This window comes from Mobula birostris, chromosome 32, assembly GCF_030028105.1.
Source record: "Mobula birostris isolate sMobBir1 chromosome 32, sMobBir1.hap1, whole genome shotgun sequence".
In the NCBI taxonomy this organism is placed as follows: Eukaryota; Metazoa; Chordata; class Chondrichthyes; order Myliobatiformes; family Myliobatidae; genus Mobula; species Mobula birostris.
The window spans coordinates 4,797,755-4,814,589 of NC_092401.1; the positions used below are offsets into that span (position 1 = coordinate 4,797,755).

Below are 16,835 nucleotides of genomic sequence, written 5' to 3' on the forward strand. Positions count from 1 at the left end.
CCTCCCCCTCCAACTTTCAAATCCCTTACTCACTCTTCCTTCAGTTAGTCCTGACGAAAGGTCTCGGCCTGAAACGTCGACTGCACCTCTCCCTAGAGATGCTGCCTGGCCTGCTGCGTTCACCAGCAACTTTTATGTGTGTTGCTTGAATTTCCAGCATCTGCAGAATTCCTGTTATTTACTGTCTAGTAAAAACATTTTTCTTTTGCGATTGTTCCTCAGGCAGTCTTGTTTTGACTGCCTGACGTCATTTATTTGTGTTTGTGATCAACTAGTGTTGACAGCAAAAGTGTGTGCATTAGGATGCTTTTTAATCAGTTGCAGCTCAGTATTCAATATCATCATCCCCTCAAAACTAATCAATAAGCTCCAAGGCCTTGGCCTCAGTATCTCCTTGTGCGACTGGATCCTGGAGTCCGTCATTTGTGACCCCGTCACTTTGGATCTCTATCTCCATCTGTACAGGTACACCACCGGAGGTGGAGAGGGTGAGCAACCTTAACTTCCTGGGTGTTATTAGTCTGGAGGAACTGTCCTGGGTTCAGCGTGCAAGTGCAATTTCAGCAGTGTGTCTATTTCTTTAGGAGTGTATAGAGATTCAGCATGACATCTAAAACTTTGACAAACTTCTCTAGATGTGTGATGGAGAGTATATTGACTGGCTGCATCACAGCCTGGTATAGACACACCAATGCCTCTGAATGGAAAGTCCTACAAAAGGTGGTGGATGTGGGCCAGTCCATCAGGAGATAACTTCACTTGCCCCATCATTGAACTGTTCCCACAAACAGTGGCATCACTTTCAAGGCCTCTTCATCTCATGTTCTCAACATTTATTCCTTCTTTTCTAGTTTTGTATTTGCAGAGTTGTTGAGCACCCGAGACAGTGCGAACTTTCATTGATTCTGTTATGGTTACTATTCTTTAGATTTTTTGAGTATGCCCACAAGAAAATTAATCTCAGGGTTGCATATGGTGACGTACATGTACTTTGATAATAAAATTTACTTTGAATGTTGAGTTGAAATTTGTGTTTATTTGATGTGCATATTACAAAAAAAAAGCATTTAAAGTGCCGCACAGTTTTCAGGCCGTGTAAAAAAATAAATAAATAAATTCCTGTTCAGAGTAATGGTTGGTTCACGCAGCTGTAAAAAAATTAGAGGGAGTGTTACTGAGGGGTGACCTTGGTGGTATAGAAAAGCATGAAACACATCGATAAGGTGAATGGTCACAGTCTTTTCCTCGGGGAAGGGAAAGTTATGGAGCATAAGTTTATAGTGTGAGGAGAATCCTGTGATCACAATTCTATCTCCTTTACTATAGCATCGGAGACGGATAGGAACAGACAAGTTAGAAAAGCATTTAATTAGAGTAAGGGGAAATATGAAGCTATCAGGAAGGAACTTGGAAGCATAAATTGGAAAGAGATGTTCTCAGGGAAATGTACGGCAGAAATGTGGCAAATGTTCAGGGGATATTTGCGTGATGTTCTGCATAGGTACGTTCCCAAGAGACGGAAAGGATGGTAGGGTACAGGAACCGTAGTGTACAAAGGCTGTTGAAAATCTAGTCAAGAAGAAAAGCTTATGAAAAGTTCAAAAAACTAGGTAATGATAGAGATCTAGAAGATTATAAAGCTAGCAGGAAGGAGTTTAAGAATGAAATTAGGAGAGCCAGAAAGGGCCATGAGAAGGCCTCGGCGAGCAGGATTAAGGAAAACCCCAAGGCATTCTACAAGTAGTGAAGAACAAGAGGATAAGCCGTGAGAGAATAGGACCCATCAAGTGTGACAGTGGGAAAGTGTGTATGGAACCAGAGGAGATAACAGAGATACTTAATGAATACTTTGCTTCAGTATTCACTACGGGAAAGGATCTTGGTGATTGTGGGGATGACTTACAGTGGACTGAAAAGCTTGAGCATATAGACATTAAGAAAGAGGATGTTCTGGAGCTTTTGGAAAGCATCAAGTTGGATAAGTCACTGGGACTAGATGAGATATACCCTAGGCTACTGTGGGAGGTGAGGGTGGAGATTGCTGAGCCTCTGGCGATGATCTTTGCACCATCAGTGGGGACGGGAGAGGTTCCGGAGGATTGTAGGATTGCAGATGTTGTTCCCTTATTTAAGAAAGGGAGTAGAGATAGCCCAGGAATTTATAGACCAGTGAGTCTTACTTCAGTGGTTGGTAAGCCTGTTGGAATGCCTGCTTTGCTGCTGCTGCTACTGTGTGGTCCAGAATCTCCGGAGGGGAAAGCCCCGAGTCCTCGGCTTTGCTTGTTGCCTGACGGCTGGGGTGGGGTTGGAGCGCTCGGCAGAGGATGGTGCTCGGAGAGACTGTGTCGGAGGGGCTGGTCGGAGGCTCGAAGTTTTCGGGCGGACTCAGAGTCTGCTACGGTTGGGTGCTTCTAATGGTGCGGCATCGGCAAGTTGGTGGTGCTTGGAGGTTCATGGCAGGGAGAGTTTCTCCCTTCTACCGTCTGCGTGAGATGATGAGTCTATCGGGACTTTGAGACTTTCTTTTACCTGCCCATGGTCTGCTCTTTATCAAATTACGGTATTGCTTTGCACTGTTGTAACTATATGTTATAATTATGTGGTTTTGTCAGTTTTAGTCTTGGTTTGTCCTGTGTTTCTTGTGATATCATTCTGGAGGAACATTGTATCATTTTTTAATGCATGCATTTCTAAATGACAATAAACGAGGACTGAGTGTCCTCATAATCTAGTCTAATCTAAACTGATAGAGAAGATCCTGAGACAAGATTTATGAACATTTGGAGAGGCATAATATGATTAGGAATAGTCAGCATGGCTTTGTCAAAAGCAAGTTGTGCCTTACCAGCCTGATTGAATTTTTTGAGGATGTGACTAAACACATTGATGAAGATTGAGCAGTAGATGTAGTGTATATGGATTTTAGCAAGGCATTTGTTAAGGTACCCCATGCAAGGCTTATTGAGAAAGTAAGGAGGCATGGGATCCAAGGGGACATTGCTTTGTGGATCCAGAACTGGCTTGCCCACAGAAGGCAAAGAGTGGTTGTAGACGGGTCATATTCTGCATGGAGGTTGGTGACCAGTGGTGTGCCTCAGAGATCTGTTCTGGAGCCTCTTCTCTTCATGATTTTTATAAATGACCTGGATGAGGAAGTGGAAGGATGGGTTAGTAAATTTGCTAATGACACAAAGTTGGCGGTGTTGTGGATAGTGTGGAGGGCTGTCAGAGGTTACAGCGGGACATTGATAGGATGCAAAACTGGGCTGAGAAGTGGCAGATGGAGTTCAACGCAGATAAGTGTGAGGTGGTTCATTTTGGTAGGTCAAATTGTATCATTTCTTAATGCATGTATGCATTTCTAAATGACAATAAAAGAGGACTGAGTGTTCTCATAATCTAAAATATGATGACAGAATGTAGTATTAATGGTAAGACTCTTGGCAGTGTGGAGGTTCAGAGGGATCTTGTGGTCTGTGTCTATAGGACACTCACAGGTTGACTGTGTGGTTAAGAAGGCATACGGTGCATTGGCCTTCATCAGCTGTGGGATCGAGTTCAAGAGCCAAGAGATAATGTTGCAGCTATATAGGACCCTGGCCAGACCCCACTTGGTGTACTGTGCCCATTTCTGGTCACCTCACTACAGGAAGGATGTGGAAACCATAGAAAGGGTGCAGAGGTGATTTACAAGAATGTTGCCTGGATTGGGGAGCATGCCTTACGAGAATAGGTTGAGTGAACTTGGCCTTTTCCCCTTGGAGCGACGGAGGATGAGAGGTGACCTGATAGGGGTGTATAAGATGAGAAGTATTGATCATTTGGATAGTCAGAGGCTTTTTCCCAGGGCTAACACGAGAGGGCACAGTTTTATGGTCCTTGGAAATAGGTACAGAGGAGATGGCAGGGGTAAGTTTTTTATGCAGAGAGTGGGTAAGTGCTGGATAAGACTCCTGGATAAGTACATGGAACTTAGAAAAATAGAGGGCTATGGGTAACCCTAGGTAATTTCTAAGTTAAGGACCTGTTTGTGGGCCGAAGGGCCTATATGGTGCTGTAGGCTTTCTGTGTTTCTATGAGAAAGACTTGAAATTGGACTTGGGGAGCAACTTTTCCACACCAAGGTTGGTTGAGTAGATGGATGAGGCTGCTAGGGGAGGTTTTAGAGTCAGTTACAATTACAACATGTAAAGGATATTTGGCAGTGATGTGGATAGGAATGGTCTAATGTGGGTCAACCACAGACAAGTGGGAGAAGCTCAGTAAGCAACTTGTTCAGAAGGGATTGGTTGGGCTGCAACGTCTGTTTTCTGCTACATCGCTCGGTGACCCCATTTTTGTGTGTTCCTGAGTGCTTTAGTATAGAACCTAATTCAAAATGTGACCATGCTGAGTGTTACCTTAGTCACTTGTATCATCAAATTTTCTTAGAATATGAGATTCAAACCCACAGCTTTTCAGAGTGGAGGCATTTGGGGAACTCACTAAATAGCTGCTGCAGGATGTGAGCTGGTAACTGGCACAAGTTTCTCAGCTCGAGATTTTTATCACAGTGCACCAGAGTTTGATACCTCACGCAACGGAGCTGAACAAAACCCAGCCCTGGTGGGAAAGGGCAGTAAAACACATCGTAAGTGCTGGACAAGCCCACGGCAGGCAATTTTACGAACCACTGAGCACGTCTACATGAAACTGTCTCGGGAAAGCAGCATCCACCATCAGGGCCCACCCCCATCCCAGCCACCATCCAGGACGTCCGCTCTTCTCACGGCTGCCATCGGACAGGAGCCTCAGGATTCGCATCACCGGGTTCAGGAACAGTTATCACCCCTCAACCATCAGGCTCTTGAACCAGAGGGGATAACTTCACTCGCCCCATCACCAAATCGTTCCCACAACCTATTGATTCACATTCAAGGACCCTTCATCTCAAGTTCTCAATATTTATTGCTTATTTATTTATTTATAATCATTTCTTCCTTCGTGCAGTTTGTTGTGTTGGCACAGTGGTTGAACACCCAAGTAGATGCAGTATTTAATTGATTCTTTTATGGTTATTTATTCGATTATGGATTTATTGAGAATGCCCACAAGGAAGTGAATCTCAGGGTTGTATTTGGTGACATATACTGTATGTACTTTGATAATAAATTTACTTTGAACTTTCTGTGAAAATATAAGCTTTAACGGACAGTTTGAAATGAGTCCCAACCTCCTCCTTGTGAAATAGATTGGCTTTGCAGCTCCAGTGTCAAGGGCTGGGTATTTGGCAACTTGTTACTTCCACATTGGGTGCAAACTACTTCACCAACAGGATGTATGTCTGCCGTCAGTTGAGTGAGAGCTCACCTTCCCCCTTCCTTCTCAGTCCCAAAGAGGAGTCTCAGCCTGAAACGATGACTGTTTATTCATTGTCATGGATGCTGCCTGACCTGCTGAGCTCCCCCAGCATTTTGTGTGTGCTGCTTTACCGTCTCAGCATGACTGGCCTGGGTCCCCTGTCACAAAGTAGATGATATTTCTGGCACCATGCAGACCAGCCTCTGCAGCTGGGGTTTGTCAGGTTTCAGAACTATGGTTTAAAGTTTGTGTTGACTCTCTCTATCCAAGGAGCCACAATTGCTCAAATTGGAAAGGACGTTGTTTCCCCTACCTACCATGGAATGACATCTGTCATTCAGAGCTCTCGAGGTTTAATATGGACAAGGCCCTCCCCACTATTGAGCATATCTACAGCGAGCACTGTTGCAAGAAAGCAGCATCCATCGTCAAGGATCTAGTTTTCACTGAGTTTTTGAAGCTGGACTTGTGGTCATTTGAAATGCTTTGACCTTTTGGCTTGTTTCTCCACATGGAGCTGAAGCAAGTGCTGTCATCCTCCCGCGGCCCCTGCCCGTCTCCCTCGCGGCCCTGTCATCCTCCCCCCGGCTCTGCCCATCTCCTCCGCGGCCCCTGCCCGTCTCCCCCGCAGCCCTGTCATCCTCCCACGGCCCCTGCCCGTCTCCCCCTCAGCCCTGTCATCCTCCTGCGGCCCCTGCCCGTCTCCCCCGCGGCCCTGTCATTCTCCCACGGCCCCTGCCCGTCTCCCCCGCGGCCTTGTCATTCTCCCACGGCCCCTGCCCGTCTCCCCCGCAGCCCTGTCATCCTCCTGCGGCCCCTGCCCGTCTCCCCCGCGGCCCTGTCATCCTCCCCCCCGGGCTCTGCCAGCTTCGCAGCGCGAGTGATCCCAGTTCAGCGCTGACCTTTGATGTGGCGATCACATGCTCACCCTGTGACCACATGGAATTCCCCTGGGTTTCTCTGGTTCCCTCCCCCACCCCACAGGCACGCGGGTTGTGAGTTCATTTCACACTGAGTTTCTTCTGGGGTGTAGCTGAGTGACAGGATCTGATATAGGACCCTGAGGGGAATGAGATGTAATTAGTGTAAATGGGTGGATAATGTTTGGTAAATCCTCTGCCCTTGGAGTTGGAGAAAATGACCAGTGTTTTCAATTAACTGGGCTTGAGTTTATGTTGAGTATGTGTTTTTCACCCTCTCCACAGGCCTGTCCAGCTGTTAAGCCCAATATGTTGAATGTTCACCTGGTGCCCCACACTCACGATGACGTGGGCTGGTTAAAGACAGTGGACCAGTACTATTACGGAGGTGAGTTACCTACCTGAATGTCCCTGACCCCCTACACCAGAGGGAGCTGTGTGTCCCTGGATATCCTGCTGGTGTTGGTTGTGTCTGCTCCACCTCCTGTCTCAGTGGTGGGTGGGTGTCACACACCTGCTTGCATCTCCATGTGTACAGTATTGTCGTAAGTGAGGTGTGCCCTGCGCGCACACATTCACGCCTGGCACAGCACGGTAGCGTTAGTCGTCAGCACAACGCCTTACAGTGCCAGCGACCCAGGTTCAGTTCCTGCCACTGCCTGGAAGGAGTCTGTACGCTCTCCCCGTGACCACATGGGTTTCCTCCGGGTGCTCCAGTTTCCTCCCACAATCCAAAGATGTGCCGGCTCCTAGGTTAATTGATCATTGTAAATTGTCCCATGATTAGGCTAGGGTTAAATTAGGGGTTGTTGGGTGGTGCGGCTTATAGACCCTTTCGGCCCGACTCCACACTGTATCTCAATAAATAAAGAGACTTCACTCACTACAACTCAACCTACAGACTCACATTCAAAGACTTTTCACTACTCATGTTCTCAGCATTTTTTTATTACACATTGGTCGTTAAGCCTTTTTGTGTAGTTTCTCATTAATTATATATGGTATTTATTTTTCTGTGAATACTGGTAAGAAAAAACAATCTCAAGATAGTGTGTCGGAATTAATACTGAATGTTACTTTGGCTCCGAGACACGTGCCTGTGTGTGGCAGACAGGTTCTCAGTGTGCTCTGCACGTGCTCCTGTGTTTGAGACTCGCGCGGGAGCTCTCAGCAGATCACTGTACACCACCACCCCAGCGACAGCGCACACGGGCTGCGCGTGGGTGGATGTAAAAGGTCCGATGGAATCTTTCTCTTTATCTTTCCTCGCCAGTGAAAACAGAGAACCCTGTTGTTACCATCCAAAATTGTGGGAGGGCTGTGTCTGTCCATATGAGTGAGTGTTCAACATGGATGTCAGAATCCAGTTTCTGGATTTCAGTTCAGCTTTCAGCACTGTTGTCCCACAGACCTTGGTAAACAACCTCCTCCTCAGTCTAAATCCAGCACTGTGCAACAGGGTGTTGGACTTCCAGACGAACAGACTTCAGATGGTCAGGAGGTACAACCGCTCCTCCCCACACAGGTGCCCACCCACCAGGGCTGTGTGCTGAGCCCACTGCTGTACATCCTGCTCACACACGACTGCACGTCAAACACCCGAGCAATCACATCGTCAAGTTCACCGACGACACAACAGGGGCTTACCAACAGCAGTGAGGTGGCCTACAGGGAGGAAGTGGAAGAGCTCGAGGCCTAGTGCCGAGCAAATAACATCTTCCTCAATGTCAACAAGACAAAGGAGATGGTTATGGACTTCAGGAGTAAATACACTGCTCACGCTCCTCTGTGCATCGCTGGCACAGCAGTGGAAACTGTGAGCGGTTTCGATCTCCAGGGGGAGCATATCTCACAGAACTTCTCACCATCCGAGAACACGCTCTACACAATCTGCTGGACCACGCACATGCCCTTCTACAGACATGCAGTACAGAGCATCACAACATGCAGCGTCACTGCATGGTACAGAAACTGCACTGTGGTGGACAGTGGGTAGTCAAAAAATCCCAACCAGCACCCGCCAACCCCACCCATCCCGTCCACCGGCACCCGCCAACCCCACCCATCCCGTCCACCGGCACCCGCCTACCCCACCCATCCCGTCCACCGGCACCCGCCAACCCCACCCATCCCGTCCACCGGCACCTGCCTACCCCACCCATCCCGTCCACCAGCACTGAACTACCCCACCCATCCCGTCCACCGGCACTGAACTACCCCACCCATCCCGTCCACCGGCACCCGCCAACCCCACCCATCCCGTCCACCGGCACCCGCCAACCCCACCCATCCCGTCCACCGGCACCCGCCTACCCCACCCATCCCGTCCACCGGCACCCGCCTACCCCACCCATCCCGTCCACCGGCACCCGCCTACCCCACCCATCCCGTCCACCGGCACCCGCCTACCCCACCCATCCCGTCAACCGGCACCCGCCTACCCCACCCATCCCGTCCACTGGCGCCTGCCTACCCCAGCCATCCCGTCAACCAGCGCCAGCACCCGCCTACCCCACCCATCCCGTCAACCAGCACTGAACTATCCCACCCATCCCGTCAACCAGCACCCGCCTACCCCACCCATCCCGTCCACCGGCACCCGCCTACCCCACCCATCCTATCAACCAGCACTGAACTACCCCACCCATCCCGTCAACCAGCACCCACCTACCCCACCCATCCCGTCCACCGGCACCCGCCTACCCCACCCATCCTATCAACCAGCACTGAACCACCCCACCCATCCCGTCAACCAGCACCCACCTACCCCACCCATCCCATCCACTGGCACCCGCCAACCCCACCCATCCCATCCACCGGCACCTGCCTACCCCAGCCATCCCGTCAACCAGCACCAGCACCTGCCTACCCCACCCATCCCGTCAACCAGCACTGAACTACGCCACCCATCCCGTCAACCAGCACCCATCTACCCCACCCATCCCGTCCACCGGCACCCGCCAACCCCACCCATCCCGTCCACTGGCGCCTGCCTACCCCAGCCATCCCGTCAACCAGCGCCAGCACCTGCCTACCCCACCCATCCCGTCCACCGGTACCCGCCTACCCCACCCATCCCGTCAACCAGCACTGAACTACCCCACCCATCCCGTCAACCAGCGCCCACCTACCCCACCCATCCCGTCCACTGGCGCCTGCCTACCCCACCCATCCCGTCAACCAGCACCCACCTACCCCACCCATCCCGTCCACTGGCGCCTGCCTACCCCACCCATCCCGTCAACCAGCACCTGCCTACCCCACCCATCCTGTCAACCAGCACCTGCCTACCCCACCCATCCCGTCAACCAGCACCCGCCTACCCCACCCATCCCGTCCACCGGTACCCACCTACCCCACCCATCCCGTCCACCGGTACCCGCCTACCCCACCCATCCCGTCAACCAGCACTGAACTATCCCACCCATCCCGTCAACCAGCACCCACCTACCCCACCCATCCCGTCCACCGGTACCCGCCTACCCCACCCATCCCGTCAACCAGCACTGAACTACCCCACCCATCCCGTCAACCAGCACTGAACTACTCCACCCATCCCGTCAAAGGGATGTATACAGAGAAAGACCAGCAATGTAATGAAGGCCACACCGGCCCTGCTCATGGACTGCTTGTCCCGCTCCCATCAGGGAGGAGGCTACATAGCATCCACACCAGGACCACCAGACTCAAAAACAGTTACTTTCCCCAAGCAGTGAGGCTGATCAACACCTCCACCCACTAACTCCACCACTGTCAGAGTCACATTATGTACAGATACTCCTGTATCTAGCAACACTTTATGTGCATAGAACCAATCTATGTACAGTATATAAATATTTATTTATATTTATTGTGTTTTTTTATTATTTTGTTCTTTATCTTATTGTGTTTTTGTGCTACATCAGATTGGATCCGGGATAACAATTATTTTGTTCTCCTTTACACACGTGTACTGGAAATGACATTAAGCTATCTTGGATCTTGAAAACGAGGCCCCCTGAATGAAACGAGGAAGGAAAATTTCCACACACACATGCACACTGCACACCACACACACAAGTTTATAAGCATACTCTACACAAGTATATATACACACACAAGTCCAAATGGGCAACTCCCGAGGAGGTAGTGGAGAATGGCAGAGCTAAGATCCTGTGGGACTTCCAAATACCGACTGATAAGCAGGTACTGGCCAACCAACCAGACATAGTGGACAAGGAACAGAAGAAAGCAACAGTAATAGATGAGGCAATCCTGAATGTCAGTAACATGAGGAAGAAAGAATATGAGAAGTTGGAGAAATACCAGGGCTTGAAAGAGCAGATGGAAAGGATGTGGATGGTTAAAGCCAGAGTAATCCTGGCGGTGATGGGAGCACTTGAGTCTGTGACGTGTGGACTGGGAGGGTGGCTCCAAGAAGTCCCGGGAATAACGTCTGAGATCTTGGTCCAGAAGAGCGCACTGCTGGGATCAGCAAGGACACTGCACAGAGCTCTCGAGGTCCCAGGCGCCCGCGATTGGGGGGAAAATACACGTACACACCACCCATAAGGGGTGAGAAAAAATTATATAATATTTGTGTGTGTGTATAGAATGATGGAGGATGAGAGGTGACCTGATAAAGGTGTATAAGATGATGAGAGGCATTGATGGTGTGGATAGCCAGTGGCTTTTTCCCAGGGCTGAAATGGTTAACGCAAGCGGGCGTAGTTTTAAGGTGCTTGGAAACAGGTACTGAGGGGGTGTCGGGTAAGTTTTTCACACAGAGAGAGGTAGGTGCGTGGAATGGGCTGCTGGCGACGGTGGTGGAAGTGGACACAATAGGGTCTTTTAAGAGACTCTTAGATAGGTACGTGGATCTCAGAAAGATAGAGAGCTATGCGGTAGGGAAATTCTAGGCAGTTTCTAGAGTCGGTTAAAAGGTCAGCACAAGTTCTGTATTTATGTTCTTTCCCTCTGTTAGCCAAGACAGGGCTTCAGCGTGCCGGAGTACAGTACATCCTCGACTCGGTCATCCCACAGCTGCAGGCTGACCCGAGCAAGCGGTTCATCTATGTTGAGATCGCCTTCTTCTATCGCTGGTGGAAGGAGCAGAGCGAGGCGACAAAGGACGTGGTGAAGCAGCTGGTCGACGAAGGTACTGGGGAAGCCATCTGGCTGAAGCAGAGGGTGGAGGGGTCCTGCAGTTGGTCGCAAGTACTAACTCCGGACCGCGTGTTAAAGATTCCCTTTGTCACTGTGCGTTAGCAATAAAACTGGCCATTAGATCGAAAGGCAAAATCCTGCTGCAAACGTGAAATAGAACATAGAATGGTACAGCACAGTACAGGCCCTTCGGCCCACAATGTTATGCCGACCCTTAAACTCTGCCTCCCGTATAACCCCCCCACCTTAAATTCCTCCATATACCTGTCTAGTAGTCTCTTAAACTTCACTAGTGTATCTGCCTCCACCACTGACTCAGGCAGTGCATTCTACGCACCAACCACTCTCTGAGTAAAAAACCTTCCTCTAATATCCCCCTTGAACTTCCCACCCCTTACCTTAAAGCCATGTCCTCTTGTATTGAGCAGTGGTGCCCTGGGGAAGAGGCGCTGGCTATCCACTCTATCAATTCCTCTTAATATCTTGTATACCTCTATCATGTCTCCTCTCATCCTCCTTCTCTCCAAAGAGTAAAGCCCTAGCTCCCTTAATCTCTGAACCAAATTAACCAAATAAAACTGCTGGGCCACTCTTGAGACCGGCACCCTGGTGTAGTGGTTAGAGCCAGGGGCCTGGGTTCAATTCCCACCACTGCCTGTAAGGAGTTTTACATTCTCCCTGTGAGTGTGGTTGGTGGGTTGTAAATTGTCCGGTGATTGCTGGGTGGTGTCGCTGGAAGAGCCTATTCTGTGCTGTATCTCAATTAAAAAAAAGTATTGTGTTTGGTCTGGTTGCCTCAATGTAGAAAGACTGTGGAAGCTTTAGAGAGGGTGCATTGAGGTTTACCAGGATGCTGCCTGGATTAGAGAGCATGTCTTGTTGGGCGAGCAGGGGCTTTGTTTCTTTGGAGCAAGAGGGGATGAGCAGTGACTTAATAGAGGTGCAAAAGATGACAAGGGCCATGGATAGATTGGACAGCCAGAAACTGTTTTGCTGGGTGCCAATTGCCAATACCACAGGACATACTTCTAAGGTGAGTAGAACGATCAGATGTAGGTTTTTTGCACAGTGGTGGGTGCGTGGTTGAGAGACTCGGGCACAGGGATGAAAGAAAAATGCAGATTTATGGGCTGTGTAGGAGGGAATGGTTAGATTCGTTCACATTGGTCGGCACATTATCATAGACTGAAGAGCTGGTACTGTGCTCTGTGCTACTCAGCGAACCAGTCAGCGTGTGAAGAGAGAGCACTAATGAGTCTGGCCTCTTCACACATTATTCTGCTGTATTTTTTCATAGAGGTGAACAGTGTGAAAAGGGGTGCATTCAGCAGGTCAGGCAGCATCCACGGGGGGCGGGGGGAGAGAGAACAGTCAGCATTCAGGTCAAAACCCTTTGCCTGGACTGAACGAATGGGTGGGAGATGGCCAGTTTAGAGAAGGGAGGAGCGAGTGACGGGTGGATCCAGGTGAGGAGGGTTTGATGGCCAGGTGTCAGGTGTGTGGGGAAGGGGAGGGCTCCATTTGAGCCCGTGGTTGGCTTCCCCAGCCTCTAACCAGATGCCGCTGCCTCGCTGCTGCAGGTAGGCTGGAGTTTGTGAACGGGGGCTGGTGCATGAACGACGAGGCGACCACCCACTACAGTTCCATCATCGATCAGATGACCCTGGGCTTCCAGTTTCTCAACGATACTTTCGGAGAGTGCGGGCGCCCCCGGGTAGCCTGGCACATCGACCCCTTCGGGCATTCCCGAGAGCAAGCCTCCCTCTTCGCGCAGGTAGGAGAACATGTCATAGGGTGAGTGGTTTTTGTCATTAAATGGTGCATTGGGTCTGCAGACACTCTCAGCTTTCTATTCAACATTTGGTGTTGGAGTCTCTAAATCACACTTTTGCATCGACAGTCCTGGTGTAAACTTGCTTCTCAGATCTGTATACTCTCAGCTTAGTTTGAATATCTACAGCTGTTCACTGAGTTACAACTGTCCGACCTATTGATAAATAAACACCCATGATTGCAAAAGGTCAAATAATATACATAGGTAAGTTTGTTCCTAAACTGGCAGATCTACAATACTGAGCAAAAGTCTCAGGCACCTTAGATTTTTTGGCCTCCACAGAGCCCTGATAGTCATAGTCATATATTATTGACCCCGGGGGAAATTGGTTTTCGTTACAGTTGCACCATAAATAATTAAATAGTAATAAAACCATAAATAGTTAAATAGTAATATGTAAATTATGCCAGGAAATAAGTCCAGGACCAGCCTATTGGCTCAGGGTGTCTGACCCTCCAAGGGAGGAGTTGTAAAGTTTGATGGCCACAGGCAGGAATGACTTCCTATGACGCTCTGTGTTGCATCTCGGAGGAATGAGTCTCTGGCTGAATGTACTCCTGTGCCCACCCAGTACATTATGTAGTGGATGGGAGACATTGTCCAAGATGGCATGCAACTTGGACAGCATCCTCTTTTCAGACACCACCGTGAGAGAGTCCAGTTCCATCCCCACAACATCACTGGCCTTACGAATGAGTTTGTTGATTCTGTTGGTGTCTGCCACGCTCAGCCTGCTGCCCCAGCACACAACAGCAAACATGATAGCACTGGCCACCACAGACTCGTAAAACATCCTCAGCATCGTCCGGCAGATGTTAAAGGACCTCAGTCTGCTCAGGAAAAAGAAACCAATGATCTCAACACCATTGAGGCTGTCTGGGATTACCTGGTGAGACAGAAGCAAACGGGATAGCCAAAGTTTGCAGAAGAACCGTGGCAAGTTCCTCCAGATGCTTGGTACGACCTCCCAGCTGATTTTCTTTTAAAACTGCAAGACAGTGTACCTATGAGAATTGATGCAGTTTTAAAAGCAAAGGGTGGTCACACCAGATATTGAATTGATTTCAATTTTTACTGTTCTTTAGTATATTTTTTGAGATTTAGAAACACAGAACCTTTTTTCCATGTGCCTAAGACTTTTGCACTGTATTGTAGTTCCCCCTTGCACTCTCGTGCGACTTTTAGTAATTGTTCTTACAGTCTTGTGTGCTTTTTATGCAGCTCTTTACAATACTCTGGGGGTATAGCAGACGTGTTGAGGGATTTTTTGTGTATTTTATGGCTTGTAAATACAGAATCCATTTATTACCCGGGGCTACCCTGTATATACACGTACAACTTAAGCAGCCAGTCTTTGTCTGTATAAATATGCTGGTCACCTTCTAGACCACTGTGACAATCGGCTCCCTGCTACACAATTTTCCAGCAGAGAGTGGTGTGTGTTCCTGGTTTTCACCCCTCACTCCAGGGAAGTAGTTTGTCAGCTGTTAGAAATTTCTCTGTAAAAGAGTTGAACATTTTTAAGTGTTTATTATAGTGTTTGTTTTTAGAGCGTTACAGGGCACACGATGGTGTACAGGATAAAAAGGGGAGGCTATTCATGATCCATGTTTGCTCCCTATGTGACCTCCCACACATTGAACCTGCGGCCGGTCACAGGTTGAGAGGCTGGAATGGCAGGGTGATACAGCTGGAATCTTGGGGTCACTGAACACAGCCACTTCGCAGATGCCGTCCGATCTGATGAGTGTTTCCAACATTTTTTTTATTATCGTACATGCTGGCTTCTTATTTGGATTTATTTGTTAATCCTTCTGCAGATGGGATTTGACGGCTTTTTCTTTGGACGCATCGATTATCAGGACAAGGAAAACAGGGAAATTCTCCGACGAATGGAAATGGTGTGGAGAGCCAGCGCCAACCTCCCGAAACCCACTGCTGACTTGTTCACAGGTTGACAGACTTTCCTTTTTGTCATCTACTCAGCTTCCTGATCAAAAAATCTGTAAAAACTGTGACATTGAAAATGATTTGTCCAGCAGCAATTAATTAGCATAACTATATGCGAGGGAATAGTGACATAGTGGTTAAACTTGGCTGGTATCCAGTGTCCTGATCTACCAACCTAGAGATGTGAGTTAGAATCTCACAATGGAAGTTAAAATCAAGTAAAGTAAAAATCCAGTAATTCTCTCCCTTGTTATTCAGAAATCTCAGTGGTCCAAAATCTAGTACTCTGTTTCCTGAGTTCCCTTTAAACTTGCTGGGTCGCTAGCAAATGTATAATTCTTCTGTTGTCAATTAGATTCAAAGTTCAAAGTAAATTTATTATTGAAGTGTGTATATATGTCACCATATACAACCCTGAAGCCTGGTTTATACTTCTGCGTCAATGCGTCGCTGTAAGGTCTGTGTCACCGCAAACCCTACGCAAAGCCCATGCGGAACCCTACGTGAGACCCTGCATTGCTGCTCCCAAAATGTAACCGCGCACCGCGGCAACGCACAACACAACAACTGTGATTGGTCCGCTTGGTAGCATCGCATGTCATCCTACACTGCAATATCTTCCCATTGGGCGACTGAAGGGCAGGGAAGGAGCTCTGGCTGCAATGCTTTCCATAAAGCTTTACAGACCTCCGAAATTACGGAGGACACATTTCGCACGAAAAAAGACGCTCGCGTCTTGTTTACCCCGAGACGACCGTGTCCATGAAGCCTTGCGCGGGCAGGTGAGTGCACATGCGTGACGTGCGCGAATTGCCGAGCGACGCAGACACACCAACGCGCAAGTATAGCTGCTCAGAACGCGCGTAGGCCGCTTGCGTAGGTTACGGCGTCCATTTGACGCAGAAGTATAAACCAGGCTTGAGATTGGTTTTCTTGCAGCCATTCACAGTAAACCAAGAAACACCATAGAATCAATGAAAGACCGCACCCAACAGGACGGGCAAACAACCAGTGTGTAACAGACAACAAGCTGTGTAAATACAAAGAGAAAAATAAGGAATAATAATAAATAAATAGGCAATAAGCATCGAGAACACAAGACGAAGAGGCGCTGAAAGTGAGCCCGCAGGTTGCGGGAACAGTTCAGTGTTGGGGCGAGTGAAGTCGAGTGAAGTTATCCCCTCAGGTTCAAGAGCCTGATGTCTGAGGGGTAATGGTTGCACCACCAGGTTCAGGAACAAGTCCTGACGCTCCTGTACCTTCCTGGTGACATCAGTGAGAAGAGAGCGTGACCTGGGTGGCGGGGCTTCTTGATGCTGTTTCTCTGTGACGTTGCCTCCTGTATATGTGCTCAGTGGTGGTTGGGCTTGACCGTGATGGACTGTGTTGTATCTGCTATTCTTTTTGTAGTGCTTTTGTCAGCTCCCGATGCTCCACACCAAATAATAACTTCGTGCGATCATGATTAATTATTAGGCAAACATCTCATTCACACATTTTGTTTCAAATAAAATTCATCAACACTGTTACACAACTCGCAAGTCTAATTTCACAGCTTTACTGTCGAACGATGTGCGCTTTGCCCACTCTCTACTCTATACGCACCTATGTCTGTCTGGCTAGGCACAGCTCAAATGCTCTCTACA

The 16,835-nt window shown here is 48.8% G+C and overlaps 1 protein-coding gene across 1 annotated transcript in view; it reads left to right on the top strand.

Moving 5' to 3' along the window:
- Window positions 1-16,835, top strand: part of man2b1 (mannosidase, alpha, class 2B, member 1) — a 63,453-nt gene that overhangs the window by 2,822 nt on the left and 43,796 nt on the right. Inside the window, exons 2-5 of the mRNA XM_072248560.1 lie at window positions 6,546-6,648; window positions 11,224-11,397; window positions 12,986-13,179; window positions 15,060-15,192. Coding sequence (XP_072104661.1) covers window positions 6,546-6,648; window positions 11,224-11,397; window positions 12,986-13,179; window positions 15,060-15,192 — 604 coding nt within the window. The remainder of the gene's footprint in view (window positions 1-6,545; window positions 6,649-11,223; window positions 11,398-12,985; window positions 13,180-15,059; window positions 15,193-16,835) is intronic.